Genomic DNA, 16,015 nt, shown 5'->3' with positions numbered 1-16,015 from the left:
GAAGACAAAACTGCAAATGGAATTTTAAAAAAAACGAATGACAGACTAAATAGTGCTAAAGAAACAGCAAGATTGCCACCCAATGCACTGCAAGGCGCAGAGAGAAACAACAAAATACCAATAAATAAATAATACTGTGAACATGCTGTAGAGTCTTTGTGTTGTGTTGGGTGATTAATTTGTTTAATTGTCATTCAACCAGGCATGAATACCCATGAACACAACCAGATGAAACAGCGTTACTCTGGGGCCAAGGTTGGCAACACAGTATCATGCTACACAAGACACTTATAGCATGTATAAGGTATCGGTAGAATAGTTACACAATAAAATATAACACAATACCCTCAGTCCATGCATGTCGCAGCAGTCTGCAGCAGAACATAATACAGCTTGTCTTCTGGGCAAACTCTTGGGGGCAGCACAGATTTCACCTTAGACGCTGGGCCACAGCGCCTCCACTTCCCTCTTGGTCAACTATAAACAGGTGACACTGCATCTTGAGGCCTAGTCCTGGCTAGAACAGAGGCCGCCCAGCTGCTCTGCTGTCCGCCCCTGCCGTCCACCAATAAATCAGTGAATCAGACTTGCAGCATTCTGTATTCACAATGTCCGGCATTGTGGTGAGTGAAGTTGATCTTGCTGCTTCAGGAGCTTAATGGTTGAAGGGAAATATCTGTTTCTGAACCTGTTGGTATGGGACCTAAGGCTCCTATTGCTCCTTCCAGATGGTAGAAGGCAAGCATGACCAGGGGAACCACCAATTATGTTTCCCTGTTCTCAGTCACTGGTGATATAACCGGTCAGATGCTCTCCACTGCACATCTATATATAGAAGTTTGCAATGTTTCAGATAGCATGCTGGATCTGTGCCAACTTCTAAAAAGTAGAAGTACTTCCTTTGAAATGGCACTTACATGCTGGTCCCAGGACAGATCCTCTGATGTGATAACACCTAGGAAATCGAAGTTATTTAGACGGGGAGAGAATTCAAAATGCAGAGATGCAAAGGGACTTAGGAGTCCTTGTGCAAGATACACTGAAGGTTAACGTTGAGTCGGTGGTGAAGAAGGCGAATGCAATGTTGGCATTCATTTCTAGAGGTATAGAATATAAAAGCAAGGTTGTGATGTTGAGGCTCTATAAGGCACTCATGAGACCACACTTGGAGTATTGTGTGCCGTTTTGGGATCCTTATTTTAGAAAGGATATACTGACATTGGAAAGGGTTCAGAGAAGATTCACAAAAATGATTCCAGAAGTGAAAGGATTACCATGTGGGGAACATCTGGCAGCTCTTGGGCTGTATTCCCTAGAGTTCAGGAGAATGAAGGGGGATCTTATAGAAAAGTTCCAAATGTTAAAAGACCTGAATAGATTAGATATGGCCAAGTTATTTCCCATGGTAGGGGAGTCCAGAACAAGAGGGCATGACTTCAGGATTGAAGGACATCCATTTAGAACTGAGATGCGGAGAAGTTACTTTAGTCAGAGAGTGGTAAATCTGTGGCATTTGTTGCCATGAGTGGCTGTGGAAGCCAAGTCATTGGGTATATTTAAGGCAAAGATAGAGGGGTTCTTGATTAGCCAGAGTATCAAAGGGTATGGGGTGAAGGCAAGGGAGAGAGGATGACTGGAAGAAATGGATCAGCCCATGATTGAATGGTGGAGCAGACTCAATGGGCTGAATGTCCTATTTCTGCTCCTATATCTTATGGTCTTATGGCCCTCTCCACCACTGATCCCTTAATTAGCACTGGCTCATGGAGTCCAGATTTCTTCCTTCTGTGGTCAGTAATCGGCAAGGAGATATTGAGGTCAAGATCTTGGAGATTATTGATTAGTTTTGAGGGGATGATAGTTTTGAATGCTGAGCTCTAGTCAATGAAGAGCATCCTTATGTATTCATCTTCACTGTCCAGATGTTCCAGAGCTGAGTGGAGAGCTGATGAAATGGCATCTGCTGTTGACCTGTTGTGCTGGGTAAGCATCTGTAATTTGTGGCAAAGCAACTTGTGAGATGAATGGAAGCAAAGGAGAAACTTTTTTTTGAGTTGATACTGGCTAATAAAAAGGAGGAAAGAAAGATGAATATGTTGTTGTATTTGATTGGTCACCAAAATAGAGGGCTCTAATGAATAATTGGGCCCATCAATGAGGTGATGGAAATAGATCTTGAAAGTTGTGACTTGCAGTAGAAGAACAGATTGAAGTTGTCTACATTTTGTATGAAACTGATGAGAAGATAATGTAATCAGGTTAAAGGCATGCTATTGAACCTTTGCAAGGAGGAGTTCGAGCAAGAATAGGCCAAGAAGAGGAGTCCAAGTTCCAAAGCACTCTTTTAAAAATTTATGGTATTTGAAAGAAGAGGGTAAGTATTTGGGTAGATGGTGGGAAAACACACATGAAAACAGTTGAAACTAAAGCAAGTTTACTAATTGGGTAAAAACATGTTGCTGCAATGAAAAAAAGAAGGGGAGAAAACCAAGGCAGTGTTTTCTCCATATCTAGACATTAAGATCAGTTGAGCATTTGCATGAGGGATAGCTTTTCAGCGATGTAAGAATATTGGTACCAAAATTATGGTGATAAATGGTATTGCTTTCACACATCTGGAAGGGAACAGCTCTTCGAGGAGACCTCATCAACTATAGTACTGGCCAGGAATTAATTTGAAAGGGGAAGACCTCTTTCTTAAAAATGTGTTTGTGGAGTAATCTGTGGAGGCAGAATAACAGAATGAGCTCAGACTCAACCATACTGAATTAGATAAATCTAGTGTATAGATGGCATTGTATTTCATCTGGATTAAGGCCAAAAATGACCTGGTGCCAAGGGATGATTTTGCCAAGTTCCAGGAAATGGACTGTCTTGATACATTCCCATATTCAGCTGGCAGACAGACATTGCTATTCAGCAACAGACAGAAGACCCAGTTTGCCAGGTTTTGTATTCCAGACAAGGCTGTAACCAAGAATGCCTTGCATTTGCTTTAAATGAGTTTGCAAAGTTTTTGGCTGAATTCACTTGCACCGTATTGTCATACCATTATCTACAGTTAAATGGGAAAGTGTAGAGTGCTGTAAAAACAGAGAAACTTCTACAAATAGAGTTGGGACAAAAAGCCCACAAAGTGTGTGCCTCAGTTTCTTGTCTCGTTAATATGCCGGTGCAGGGGTTCACTTCTAGCCTAGTTAAACAATTTACAAATTGCTAAACTAGAACTAGACTACTAACAGCTGTGAAATTGGTGCAGCCTAGAATTGTAACTAGAATAAGCAGATGGAGAAGAGGAAAAGAATTTCAGGGTTCCTACTGAAGCAAGTGGGTTAAGGAGATGTCTTAAATTGGACAAGCTATTAAGAATTCAACACGGCATTTGGAATAAAGAAGGGAAAGCTGCAGTATACAAAGCTTTCTCAACCCAGTTACTGAGGAAAGTTAAATATCACTGGAATTCAGTTGAATGTAGAAGAGTTTTGAAAAATGAGAATACCTTGGCTCTACTAGACTAATGGAAAACAAACTGATCTTAAACTATTCATCAAACAGACCATACTGTGGATTTTTTCTCCTGAAGTAGATTTACTTTTGCATTGGAAACTTCTGTGGAAATATTATTCAGATGATTCAGTTTCTGTCAACTAGCTGAAATTGTATGAGTGTACATTTATTTGGATTTATTGGAGTATAGTACTAAGAGTATGATTTTTTAAAAAACTAACATGTTGAAATTGGAACATTCAAATGTGACGAATGCTGCAGTAAGGGGAGCACCATCTCATACTACAGCAGTTGTGGGCATCATCCAGTTGGTAGATTTTTGCCAAGTTGGAGGATAACTACAGTGCAGACGAGGAGTTTGGAGGTAAAATGACATGACTCAGCAAGAATCCAGAGAATGTGATGAGCACTACTTTTTCCAAAAAAAAATGAGAATAGCTACTGAGGGAATCAGAACAGTTAATACACTTCTAGTCTTGATGAAGGGTCTTGGCCTGAAATGTCGACTATTTATTCTCCACCATAGATATTGCCTGACTTGCTGAGTTCCTCCAGCAATTTATGTGTGTTCCAGCATCTGCAGAATCCCTTGTGTTTATTGCTAGACTTCCAATGGATGCATTCAATGTTCTACTGCATGCCTGCTAACTGTTAGGTCTGACTTGAGTCAGAGGTACTCAAGCAGTTGTATCTAATCAGCACCTGAGGTAGGAATCCAAATGCAATGAATGAACTGACATGGACTGCTGAAATTGGCTTTGCTTTTATCATAGTCAAGAAAATGAAACATAGCTCTGTCCCAATGACTTTTGCATGATTGTGGTGATCTTATATAATTCAATGGAAGACAGCATTTTGGCTGGACTTCTGCAGTTTTAAAAATTGTGCTAATGGGGGCTATATATGTTTAAGCCCTTTTGGTTGTGGCTAGACCAGGCGCCATCCTAAGGTCAAGCAATGTATTTTCCTCTGTTTCTCCAGGCATGGTTACAATATTCCATCACTAAAACTAGAGGCATCTAGTTTATATTATGCAGAATTATGCTAATGGCGCTACAAGTATCTCACAGCTCCAGTGATCTGGATTAAATTCTGATCTTTAGACCTTTCTATGTTGAGTTTGCACATTTTGCCTGTGATCATTTGGCTTTCCCTTGCATCATCTGCTTTGCTGCTGCTCTCTAGTGAGGTTAGGTTAGCTGGCCACTATAAATTGCTTGTTATGTTAGGTGGCTGGTCGAGGCATCAGTTGTTTGGGGGGGTTGTGTTGTGGCGTGGGAAGAGTGAGGGCTGCTAATGAGAATGAAAAGAGAATTGATTATAGGAAATAACTGGTGAATGAGATTGCTCCAAGGACCAGCAATGGCACATCAAGAAGCTCTCATTTTAAGTTATGGGTTTCTAGATGCTATTATCACGAAGAGTTGACTCTGCAGATGGATGGCAATTTTATTTTAAATGGTTGTGATCTTTGGACCATGAAGTCATTTCTGCGTTCAGCTGTCTGCATTCAGAATGGTACTTTTAGCACTTGTGATTTCAAAAGGTCTTTTATTTGGTTTATTGATACATAAGTTAAGGTTTCGTTTTGTAAGGTAAGCTAAATTGCCATATTTTAAAGTTTCAAGTTACTCTGAAAAGTTGTACCGGAATTCCCCCAGAATATTGATTTAGCTGTGACAAATAATGCCATGCGTGCTTTCATGAAAGCATTTGATCTAATTAGAAGTTGCTTTTGGTTAGAAAGGGGATGAGAATCAACAAAGTAGTATTGAAAAATAGCTGTGATATTCCCACATTCTTACTTTAGAATGTTTTACACTGCCTCATTTAGTGAATTGCTCTGAGATACAATGGCAGGTTTAATGCCAGCAAACTTTGGAAATGCCTTGTGTAAAGCAAGATCCCATAAAATAATCTGAATGATTGGTTTGTGTGCATAGTGGTGATGGAGGGCAGAATGTTGCCAGGGACATTTTGGGATAACTCTTAGACAGGCTTGTTAGATAAAACCTAAAAGCACTAATTCCTGGTGTAGGAAAATGGTGCCTTTCCATTGATGAACTTAAAAGTGAAGCATTAGGGTTATATTGCGTGCCTGGATAAATGTGATATATGCAGAATGAGGAATAAGATTTTTGTGCATTTTGAAAGACGAGGGTTGATTAGGGAGCATCAGCGTGGCTTTGTGCTTGGGCAGTGATGTCTTATGAATGTCATTGAGTGTTTTGAAAATGTGACCAAGAAAGCTGATGACGGCAAGGTGGTAAACATGGTTTATATGGACACAAGCACAAGAAAATCTGCAGATGCTGGAAGTCCAAAGCAACACGCACAAAATGCTGGAGGAACTCAGCAATTTTGACTGTTTACTCTTCTCATTTGATGCCGCTTAGCCTGCTGAGTTCCTCCAGCATTTTCTGTGTGTTTCTCTGGTTTATAAGGAAAGCCTTTGATAAGGTTCAATGTAGTAGGCTGCTCTGGAAGGTTAGATCACCTGGAATCGAGAGAGAGCTGGATACATAGCAACACACACAAAATGTTGGAGGAACTCGGCAGGCCAGGCATCTGATTAGAGTTGCTTCCATCGGAGAGGCCGCTGGTTCGAGTCTGTGCCATTGGAGGAGCTGCTGGGTTCTGGTTCTCTCAGAGATGTTATGGGTTGGACTGCAGTTCAAACTAACTGTAGTTCATATTGGCCTCTTTCAGTTTTGTTTTTTGTTTCGTTTTCTTACCCATTCTTTCTTGTTGAGGATTGGCGGACTGGGGTTTGGGTGATCTGTTAGTTTTTGGGCGAGTGAGGGGTTGGGGGTGCTTGAGGATTGCGAGTTTGTGTTTCTTTTTCTTTCCATGTGTGTGGGGGTGTCTGTATTCTCTGTCTACCTGGAGTAGAGACAAATACCAAAGTTGTATTCTGCATACATACATTGATCCAAAAACAAACCTTTGAAACTTTAAAATAGGAGAATGGATGTTGTGTTGAACTTGTATAAGGATGTTGATGAGGCCGACTTGGAGTATTGTGTGCAGTGTTGGTCACCTACCTACAGGAAAGATGTAAATAAGGTTGAAAGAACGCAGTTTAAATGGTTCAGCATGGACTAGATGGGCTGATGGGCTTGTTTCTGTGCTGTACTTTTCTATGACTCTATACAGTGGGCAATGAAGAAGGTTATCAGAAGTTACAGGGGGATCAGAATCAGCTGAGTAAGTGGGCCAAGGCACTGCAAATAGAGTTACAATTAGAAAAGCGTGAGGTGTTGCCTTTTGGAAAGTCAAGTCCAGGTAGGGCTTTCTGAGTGAATGACAGAGCCCTGAGGAGTGTTGTAGAACATTGGGATTACTTACAAACACTTGGTTGAGTGAGAGACGAGAATGTTACCACGGTAGCATAGTGGTTAGCGTAACACTATTTCAGTTCTTGGCGTTGGGGTTCTGAGTTCAATTCCAGAGTCCTGTTAGAAAGTTTGTACATTCTTCCCGTGTGTGTGGGTATCCTCCAAGTGCTGTGATTTCTGGTTGTAGGCTACATTGGCCATTGTAAACCGTCCTGTGATTAGACTAGGGTTAAATCATTGGGTTGCTGGGTGATACCGCTCGGTGGGCTGGAAAAGCCTATTCCGCAATTATTTTCAAATAAATGGCAGTTCCATGTCCCTGTGTTTCATTGTTTTAGATGTGAAAAACAGGGGATAAAAGAAGTCAGTGTAAAATGGGTGGTTGATAGTTGGTGTGGGCCCAAGGGACTGTTTCAGTGCCATCTCTCTCTCTCTCTCTCTGTCTAGCTGTGTATCCAGAAGGTCACATTTTGTTTGAATAGTAAAGATCTTCTGAAATTCATCTCCCAGTGCTGCAGGATCTTGGCAGCCTCAAGTTACGAGGGTTGAGGAAAGATGGTGAAGAATGTAAGATGTGAGAGTATAGGAATGCTGGATGAAAACCAATTCCATTTAAGCAGAAGCTTTTCCATCAAGTTTTACAGTGTGGGCACATAGTTTCTGCGTGGTTATAGTAAGCTATTGTTTTGAGGTGGGGTGTAGATTTTGTTTTGGAAGGATCAGCAGAAAGGAGAGCCAGCAGCTATTTAAATTGTTTTTGGTTGACTGAGTTGTCACACACTTAGCCCATAAAAGGAAGCTAGGGTAAAACAAGTGGCCATTGTAAGAGTGGGAGTTTGAGGAGGCACTTGTGAGTAACAGGTGAGGTTTTTTATTTTCCTGTTGATTTGTAATCTTTGACCGGAGGTGCAGGTGGATGTAACTCTGTAACAAGTGTGAGCAGGTCACACTTCAGGTGTGGACTATGGACAGACGGCTGATCACCAGAAGGAATAATCAGATAGTGCAGATTTTGGGGAGCTAGATAGAAAGCTGAAAAGCGGGGCTTCCAGTATTGTAAGCTGAAGATTAATACCCGTGCTGGTGAGGTGAAAACACAGATGCATAGTGCAGTTCCATATATGCTAAGAAACGGATGCAGGAGGGAGGTCTTGTGAGTTATGGATCATTGGGCTCTCTTCCAAGGCAAGTGGGACCTGTACAAACAAAATGTGTAGCATCTGAACTGGAGCAGAACAAATATCCTCGCATCTAGTCTAGCCTCTATGGAGGACTTGAGCCAGTGTCAGGGGAACGCGAGTCAAAGCAGCAAGGGAACAGGTGGCAGGGTTGAGGACAAGGAAGGTTGTATGACAAGTCAGGAATGGAAGGACAGGAAGGCTGATAAATGTGGTCGGACTGATGGGCTGAGATGTGTTCATTTTGATGCTAGGAGTATTATGGGTAAGCAGAATGGATTTGGAGCATGGCTCAATAATGAGATTATGATATTGTAGTCATTATGGGAACCTGTGTGTGGGACAAGACTGGTAGCTCAGTGTTCGAGGGTTTTGTCACTTCAGATGTGATGGAGGGGTTGCACTACTGAGAAGGGAGACATCACTGCAGTACTCAGCTTTTTTGCATTGTTGACATTCTATTTGTGAAAATGTTTTATTGAGAATACTATGAATTTCATTTCAGTAACATTGCCAATTTCAACATTCCCACAGCACCTCATTGTTAAAACTATTATCAGTGTCCAAGATGCTTTCAGTTCCCTGTTTGTCAGCTGTCGTCTGGTCTCCACGTTTCAGCTTTGCTGTCCTATAATACTTCAAGTCTTGATGAATTTTAGTTAAAAGTTAGTTGTTTGTGAATTTGGTTTTCCTAACTCCAGCCTGTTCTGTTCCTTACTGTTCTTCACCTGCTACATGCCAGCTGTCACTCACCTATATGAGCACTCATTTAGTAAATCAAATTTAATTTTTCTCTTGCTGTTGTATTTCTCTTGGTTTACTTCTAAGTCTAGTACCATTTGCTTTAGTAAGTGATATAAATCCTGAAAGTTCAGATTGTGCACTGTAAACTCCCAAGATTAGTCATATTTTGAATAGACACTTGAATATGGAGACTCTCGAGCATGTCTAACGTGGATAGGAATCTATTGCCATCAGATTAAGTAATAAGCAAGCTTTGCTATTACTGATTTCTTAGTGCAAGTCAAAGGCTTACAAACCAAAGTTGTAATTGTTAACTATTACATAGCAGTTTCAGAATCAAGCTTGTTGTGTTACCAAATGCACCTTTTCCTTGGTTAAGCATTTTGTTAATTTGCCTTTCACTCTAGAATTGCACACCATAACGCATTCAAGTAAAATGAGAAAGAAGCACAAAAAGTTTCTTTTGGTTTAATGTATCAGTACTTTCAAAATACCAGTGTTTTTCTCTGACCATGGTTGATGGACAGTGAAGGAAATTGACCTTTCTTCCATGTGAAAGATAGAATTTAGCCAAGACCTGTATTTTCATTTAACACAGATAAGGTGTACTTTTAAAGTAAAAGTACTTACGTTTGTTTGAAGCCTAAGATTGCCAAAGCAATTTTAGAAGTGTTCCTCACTAGGGATTTTTATCTCCAATAGTCTTTTTCAAAATCTCTGAAGGGGAGGTGAGAATTTAAAGAAAGAATGTTGTCACTCAAGGAAACAAATCAGTCACCCATTTGGAATCTTTCCTGAGATTTAATGTAGATCACACAAATGATAAAATGTTTTTGAATGGTGGTAATCCAACAAATATCAAAGGTTGTCAGTCGGAATCAAATGCTGTCTAATTTTCAGATTTTATTCTCTTTTAGTTAATCATTTAAAAGCAAGTGCACAAGAAAGACAATTCTCCATGGCAGGAACAATAATCTGCAATCTCTGATGATCTTGCTGCCAGTGTTAATAGTGAAAGATCAATGGGAAATAAATAGACCTGAGATTCTTGCAAAAGACAAGACATGTAAACTTGCCCTTGTAAGGATACACAGCGACTGGGGCTTTAAAAAGAAAAATTGATAGGGAATCTGTCTTTCATTTGCAACACTTTTCTGTGAACAGAAAAGAAACTGACACACACTGAAAGTCTAAAATATGAAAACACACACTCTTACTGTCTTTACCTGCTACGTATTTCAGGAAGCTTCTGCTTTACTTCAAATTGCCAATATCTGCAATGTTTTTACTCGTGTTTTTGTTTCTATCCTTGCAGGGTTGCTAGTACTCTTGAAGATCATTAACTATTAAGATGACACAAAGTAAATATAATATTGCAACTTAACTATCACTGACGAGTATTTGAATCAATGGCAACAGCTTTACGTGTCATTCTAATTAGAATTGCAATTACATTGTAATTTTGTTTAAATCAGCATTTTGGCCACATCAGTCACTTTTGATAGCTTTTACTGAATCCTGCTGGCCCTGCAAGCAGAAACAACCTTGAAATTTGAGGATTGTTGTAGCATCTGATGAACATTTCGTAGCACAAATACCAATGTCATATGGACATAACAGTTGTATTTACATTGCTTGGCAAGGATAGAAGCTTGCCAAGACCAGTACCTTTTGTCCTGTATTCACCTTACTGGAAAAGAATAAATGCTTGTTTAGAGTGTAGATTTTGCAGTCTCAGCGTGGCCTAAAGCATTTTATCGGCACAGGAGGGTGGGCAGTGTTATAAAGTGAAATAGGTGGAGGCTAACTTGTACCCAGCATGCTCTCCCAAATAACATTTTGATAATAACCAGCTAATTTTCATTTTTAAGTACATTAAGATGGTAACTATTGACAAGAATAACTGGGAGGACACTTCATTTAGTTTTCATAGTTATATTGAATCTTTTCCTTCCGACCTTATTTGTAATATCACCTACATTCTGAGAAAAGCTTGCTTTAAGTTGACCACATTACTTTGTCCTGCTCTCATTATACAGTATCTAACAGGAAAGAATTGATCGAATAATGTAGTTTTGAGCTTCATTGTCATGAGCTTCCTAGGTAAAAAAAAAGTCTAACAAAACACGGGATGTTCTTGATCTCTGGAAAGTCCAACAGTTATTACAGATCCTTGCCCTCTCACTCAATGTCAGGAAAACCAACAAGAGCTGATGATTGACTACAGGAGGAGGAAACTAGAGGTCTGTGAGGAAGTTGTCATCAGGGAATCAGAGGTGGAGAGGGTTAGTAGCTTCAAATTCCTCAGCACTATCATTTTGGAGGCTGTGTCCTGGGTCCAGCACACAAGTACCATTACAAAGAAAGCACCACAATACCTCTAACTAGAACAAAAACACAAAATGCTGGCAGAACTCAGCTGGCCAGACAGCATCTATGGGAGGAGGTAGTGACGACGTTTCGGGCCGAAACCCTTCATCAGGAGTGAAGTAACATGGGATGGTCAAGGGGGGGATAAGAAGTGGGGGGGGGGAGGGATAAAGTAGAGAGCTAGGAAGTGATAGGTTGGAGGGAAATGGGCAAGGGGGAAGGTGGAGAATTATGGGAAATAAAAGAGAAAGAAAGGTAGGGCTGGGGGGGAGATATATTGAGGGGGGGAAAAAAGAGAGAGAAAGAGAACCAGACTGAAATAATAGATAGGGATGGGGGTAAGGGGGACCAGGGGTATCAACGGAGGTCTGTGAGTTGGATGTTAATGCTGGCAGGTAGGAGGCTACCCAGGCGGGTGATAAGGTATTGCTCCATCAACCTGCGTGTGGCCTCATCTTGACGGTAGAGGAGGTCATGGACAGACATGTCAGAGTGGGAGTGGTCTGTGGAATTGAATTGTGTGGCCAAAGGGAGATCCCACCACTGATGGAGGACCGAGCACCAGTCCTCGCTGCAGACTGGGAGACCGTTTTGCCGAACACCGGCGGTTGGACCTCCAGCAGTGGTGGGATAGACCCGCCGTTTCTCTAACTAGAAGTTTGTGACAATTTGGCATGTCATCAAAAGCATTGATGAACAGTGGAGAGTATCCTGACTGGTTGCTACATGGTCTTGTATGGAAACATCAACACTCTTGAATAAAAAGCCTACAGAGAGTAGTGGATTCAGCCTAGTCCATCACAGGTAAAGTCCTCTCCGCCACTGAGCATATCTACAGGCACCATCCACCATTCAGGCCATGCTTGCTTCTCCCTGCTGCCGTCAGAAAGGAGATACTGGAGCCTTAGGTCCCCCACCACCAGGTTCAGGAACAGTTATTACCTTTCAACCATAGGGCTTCTTAACCAGAGGGGATAACTTCAATCACCCCAACTCTGAGCTGATTCCACAATCTATATACTTACCTTCATTGACTCCACAACTCCTGTTCTCATTATTTGTTTATTTTTTTCATTTTTGTATTTGTACAATATGTTGTCTTTTGTACACAGTTTGTTTATCTGTCTTTATGTGCATTTTTAAAATTCTGTTGTGTTTCTTTGTATTTACAGTGAATGCCTACAAGAAAATGAATCTCAGGGTAGCATATGGCGACATGTATGTACTTTGATAATAAATTTACTTTGAATTTTGTGTCATCAGCTGGCAGTTTTTTCAGAGTGTGCAGGAATCAATCATGTTGTTTTGAATCTGCCAGAATAGGAAAGAGAGAACTTGTTTGAAGGACATTGGTGGCCAATATGGCTTTTTTAGAACTTCTGTGGACATTAATGTTGGTACAGGATTTAAAAATAAAATTCCTGAGGTATTTTTAATTTAATTAGCAATTTAAATTCACAAGCTGTTCTGGGGTTTTGAACTTGTTCTTTGATTCATTTGCCCTGGGTCCTCTATAATTAATCCAGTATGACTCTACCCTACAAAGGAGCTCAGTAATTTTTGGATACCTTTGATACAGAGTTCAGATGATGTAGATTCTATAAAATACCTTATAAAGTAAATATAATCAATATGGAAGTCTTTTTATAGCCACTTACTCTGAATCTTCACAACATTAGACCTCCTCTCTTTACATATTCATTGAGTTGTCTAGCATGGAAATGGATCTTCTGGCCCAACTTGTCTGTGTTGACTAATTTGCCTCTCGAGGCTAATTCCATTTGGCTGTATTTGATCTATTCCTCTCTCAACCTTTCCAATGCATATACTGGTCCAAGTATTTTCTAAATGTTGTAAGTGTGCTGCCCTCTACCATCTACTCAACTATGTGCTTCAGCAGGTTATTCCAAATACCTAGCATCCTGTGTGTGGGTATAAAATCTTGCTCCTTGGATCTCTTTAAGTCCCTCCCCTCTTGTCATAAATCTGTGCCCTCTCTGTTTACAATCTCCTATGTAAAAGACTGTGACTCTCAACTCTATCTACGTCTCTAATAATGTTATAAAATTCTTTGTCATTCATCAGCCCCCTTTGATCCAGGGAAATCAAACTAAGTTTGTCCAGCCTCTCTGTATAATGTTTTCTCGTCCAGCCAACATTCATATGAATCTTCCCTGAACCATCTCAAGCTTAATCATTTCCTTTCTACAGTGTAGAATTGTACCAGATCGTCTTAGTGGGGTCCAGCTAATGTTTTATACAGCTATTACATGACATAAGTGTTGGCGCGTGACCAAGTGGTTAAGGCGTTCATCTAGTTATCAGAAGGTCGCTAGTTCGAGCCTTGGCTGAGGCTGCGTGTGCATCCTTGAGCAAGGCACTTAACCACACATTGCTCTGCGACGACGCCAGTGCCAAGCTGTATGGGTCCTAATGCCCTTCCCTTGGACAACATTGGTGGTGTGGAGAGGGAAGACTTGCAGCTTGGGCAACTGCCGGTCTTCCATTTTAAAAAAAAACCTTGCCCAGGCTTGCACCCTGGAAACTTTCCAAGGCGCAAATCCATGGTCTATCGAGACTAACGGAGGCCTGCCTACCTACCTACCTACATGACATAACCAACTTACGTGCCAAAGCCATGACTGAAGAAGGCAAGGATGCCAGATGCCTTACTCACAACACTGTCTATCTTTCCTGCTCAGCTTTCTGCCTAGCTCTCTCAATTCTCTTTTCAAGGCCTCTTTGCTTTTCCTTTCTATGTCATTGGTACCAATATGTACCAAGACATCTGGCTGCTCTCCCTCCCTCTCCAAAATGCTGTGGACGCAACCTGAGACATCCCTGACCCTGGCAAAGGGAGATAACGTACCATTTATGTGTCCTGTTCACATCCGCTAAATCTTCTGTCTGCTCCCCTGACTATTGAGTCCCCTGTCACTTCCACTCCCCTCTTCCCTCTCTTTCTCTTCTGCAACACCCAGATACATTGGTTTTTAGAGAAAGTTCAATTGATAAAATGGAACAAAAGCAATAGAATAATGAGCACATTGTAGAAGATTGTCTTAGGACTGGTGGAAGCTTGTGTGGAGTTTAAACATGGGCTTAGACCAAATGGGCTGGAAGCACACCTTCTGCACTGTTAAAGAAGGCAGTATTTAATACAAATATGGCATCATTCTACAAATTCATAATTAATGATCACTGTCATTTACTAGATACCTGCTTGAAGCTGACTGTATCATCTAATGACCCTTTGATAATTTCTTCAAATATTTGCTTTATTGATTTTCTGGATTAACAATATTTCATTTCATTTCTCTTTTTCCAGAATGCTCCTGTGATAATTTCCCCAGCTTCATCAAAGCATTTGTTAAAATAGATCAATACTATGCATTAAGTATGGCAAACAATAGAGCCAAGTTTCTTTGCAGAAAAACATTCTCTGGAATTTGTTGTGAATTCACTTGCAATATGTACTTTTCCTTAACACCATACAGCAATTTGACAGTAAAAAAAAAAGGAGATTTTTTTTGTTGCAATTTTAGTATCTTGGTGAACAAAATCAGATAAGTACCAAAAGTCAATCTTCTACCAACAAAAATTAATGTTCCTATTTAACACTTGAAATGGAGTTTATTTGGAAAATTGTGTTCTACCAATATTCTTGTTTGTACTTAGACAATGTTGGAAATATTCAACAGGCCGGGCAGCAATATTAAAGTAAAATCAATATTCTTGGTTGATAATGTTTGTCAGACTGATCATGTGTAATGACAATATTTTTAAAATATGCAAATGATGGTTATCTAAAATGTGGGAAATAATCAGCAAGTCAGTCAACATCTGATGATGAAGTTCATGTTTTGAGTTTGCTTAATCTCCTAAATGCTTCTAATATTTACTGTTTTAATTTTCCTGTAATATTGTTTAAGGTGAAGGGATTTTATCAACTTGAAGGCTTTTAACATTCAAAAATAACGGTGACTCAATGGCTTTTAAATATTATTCCTCTGCATTATGGCCTGAAAATATTTTCTGCATTTGCAAAATTATGACACATCTAAAATCAATTTTCATCGTGAAGACTCAATGCTATTAAAGTTTGAGGAGAAACAGGTTTTAAGTTTCTTGGTGCCTTGGTAATGTTGAGTTGATTACAGTATCCAAGCAGGAAGAGCAGCTTTGGAAATTGAAAATACTGGCTTTAATGTTAAGACATTAGTCACCTGCTTCTACTGGATATATAACCTTTTGAAGCAGAAAATGAGTACACAGAAAATAATTTCGAAAGAAAATTACTGCAAGATTAATCTATTACTATCTGTAACATACATCGTTTCTCATTCATTGTTTCTCTTCACCATTCTCATTTTTTGTTTTATTTTTGAAGTCTTGCCATCATCCCACTAAAATTATTCTGCCGAGAATATTGCTACTACAGCATATGAATGAAGATTAATAATGGATATCCTGCATTTGCTGATTTTGAGTGTTTGTTGTACTACTGATATTAATGTTTAAAGCTTCCTACTTAAGGAAGGAGATTATAACTCACAAATTTAGTTTTAGTAATGTTAATATATCATAATCTAGAAATTTGCCATAATTTAACTGCATGCAATTAATGAGTTTGTAGTACAGGCAGTGCTTTGGTTACATAATGGTTCTTTTCCTGAGAACACTCTGTGAGCAGATTTTTCTTTTATTTTCCCAAGTCAGTGCAGATCAATAAACTTTGATGTGTATTGAGATGTGGACGGGTTTTGGTTTATTTCAATTCTATAGCAATGCTTTAAGTTGTATTCTACTTAGGGATGTAAAATATTCATGGGTGTTGTGGCTACTGTCAGTCATCTGTCCTTTAATGTTTTTATAAAA

At 39.9% G+C, this 16,015-nt stretch overlaps 1 protein-coding gene across 18 annotated transcripts in view; it reads left to right on the top strand.

Annotated features, from left to right (window-relative positions):
• The window catches only part of LOC140728384 (PTB domain-containing engulfment adapter protein 1-like), a 383,776-nt gene that overhangs the window by 72,418 nt on the left and 295,343 nt on the right, over positions 1–16,015 (top strand). For 7 of the 18 annotated variants that reach the window (XM_073047016.1, XM_073047023.1, XM_073047018.1 and 4 more), the window contains one exon: positions 12,310–12,355. The exons of 9 other annotated variants lie outside the window; for them this stretch is intronic. In XM_073047016.1, coding sequence (XP_072903117.1) covers positions 12,327–12,355 — 29 coding nt within the window. In that variant the 5' untranslated portion in view covers positions 12,310–12,326. Of the gene's footprint in view, positions 1–202; positions 305–12,309; positions 12,356–16,015 lie in introns of all 18 variants that reach the window. 2 more of the 18 variants (XM_073047013.1, XM_073047014.1) reach the window with 1 other exon arrangement.

The sequence above is a fragment of the Hemitrygon akajei genome, chromosome 5 (assembly GCF_048418815.1).
Source record: "Hemitrygon akajei chromosome 5, sHemAka1.3, whole genome shotgun sequence".
Lineage (NCBI taxonomy): Eukaryota > Metazoa > Chordata > Chondrichthyes > Myliobatiformes > Dasyatidae > Hemitrygon > Hemitrygon akajei.
Note: the sequence above shows the minus strand (reverse complement) of the source record. Positions and strands in the feature narration are given on the sequence as shown.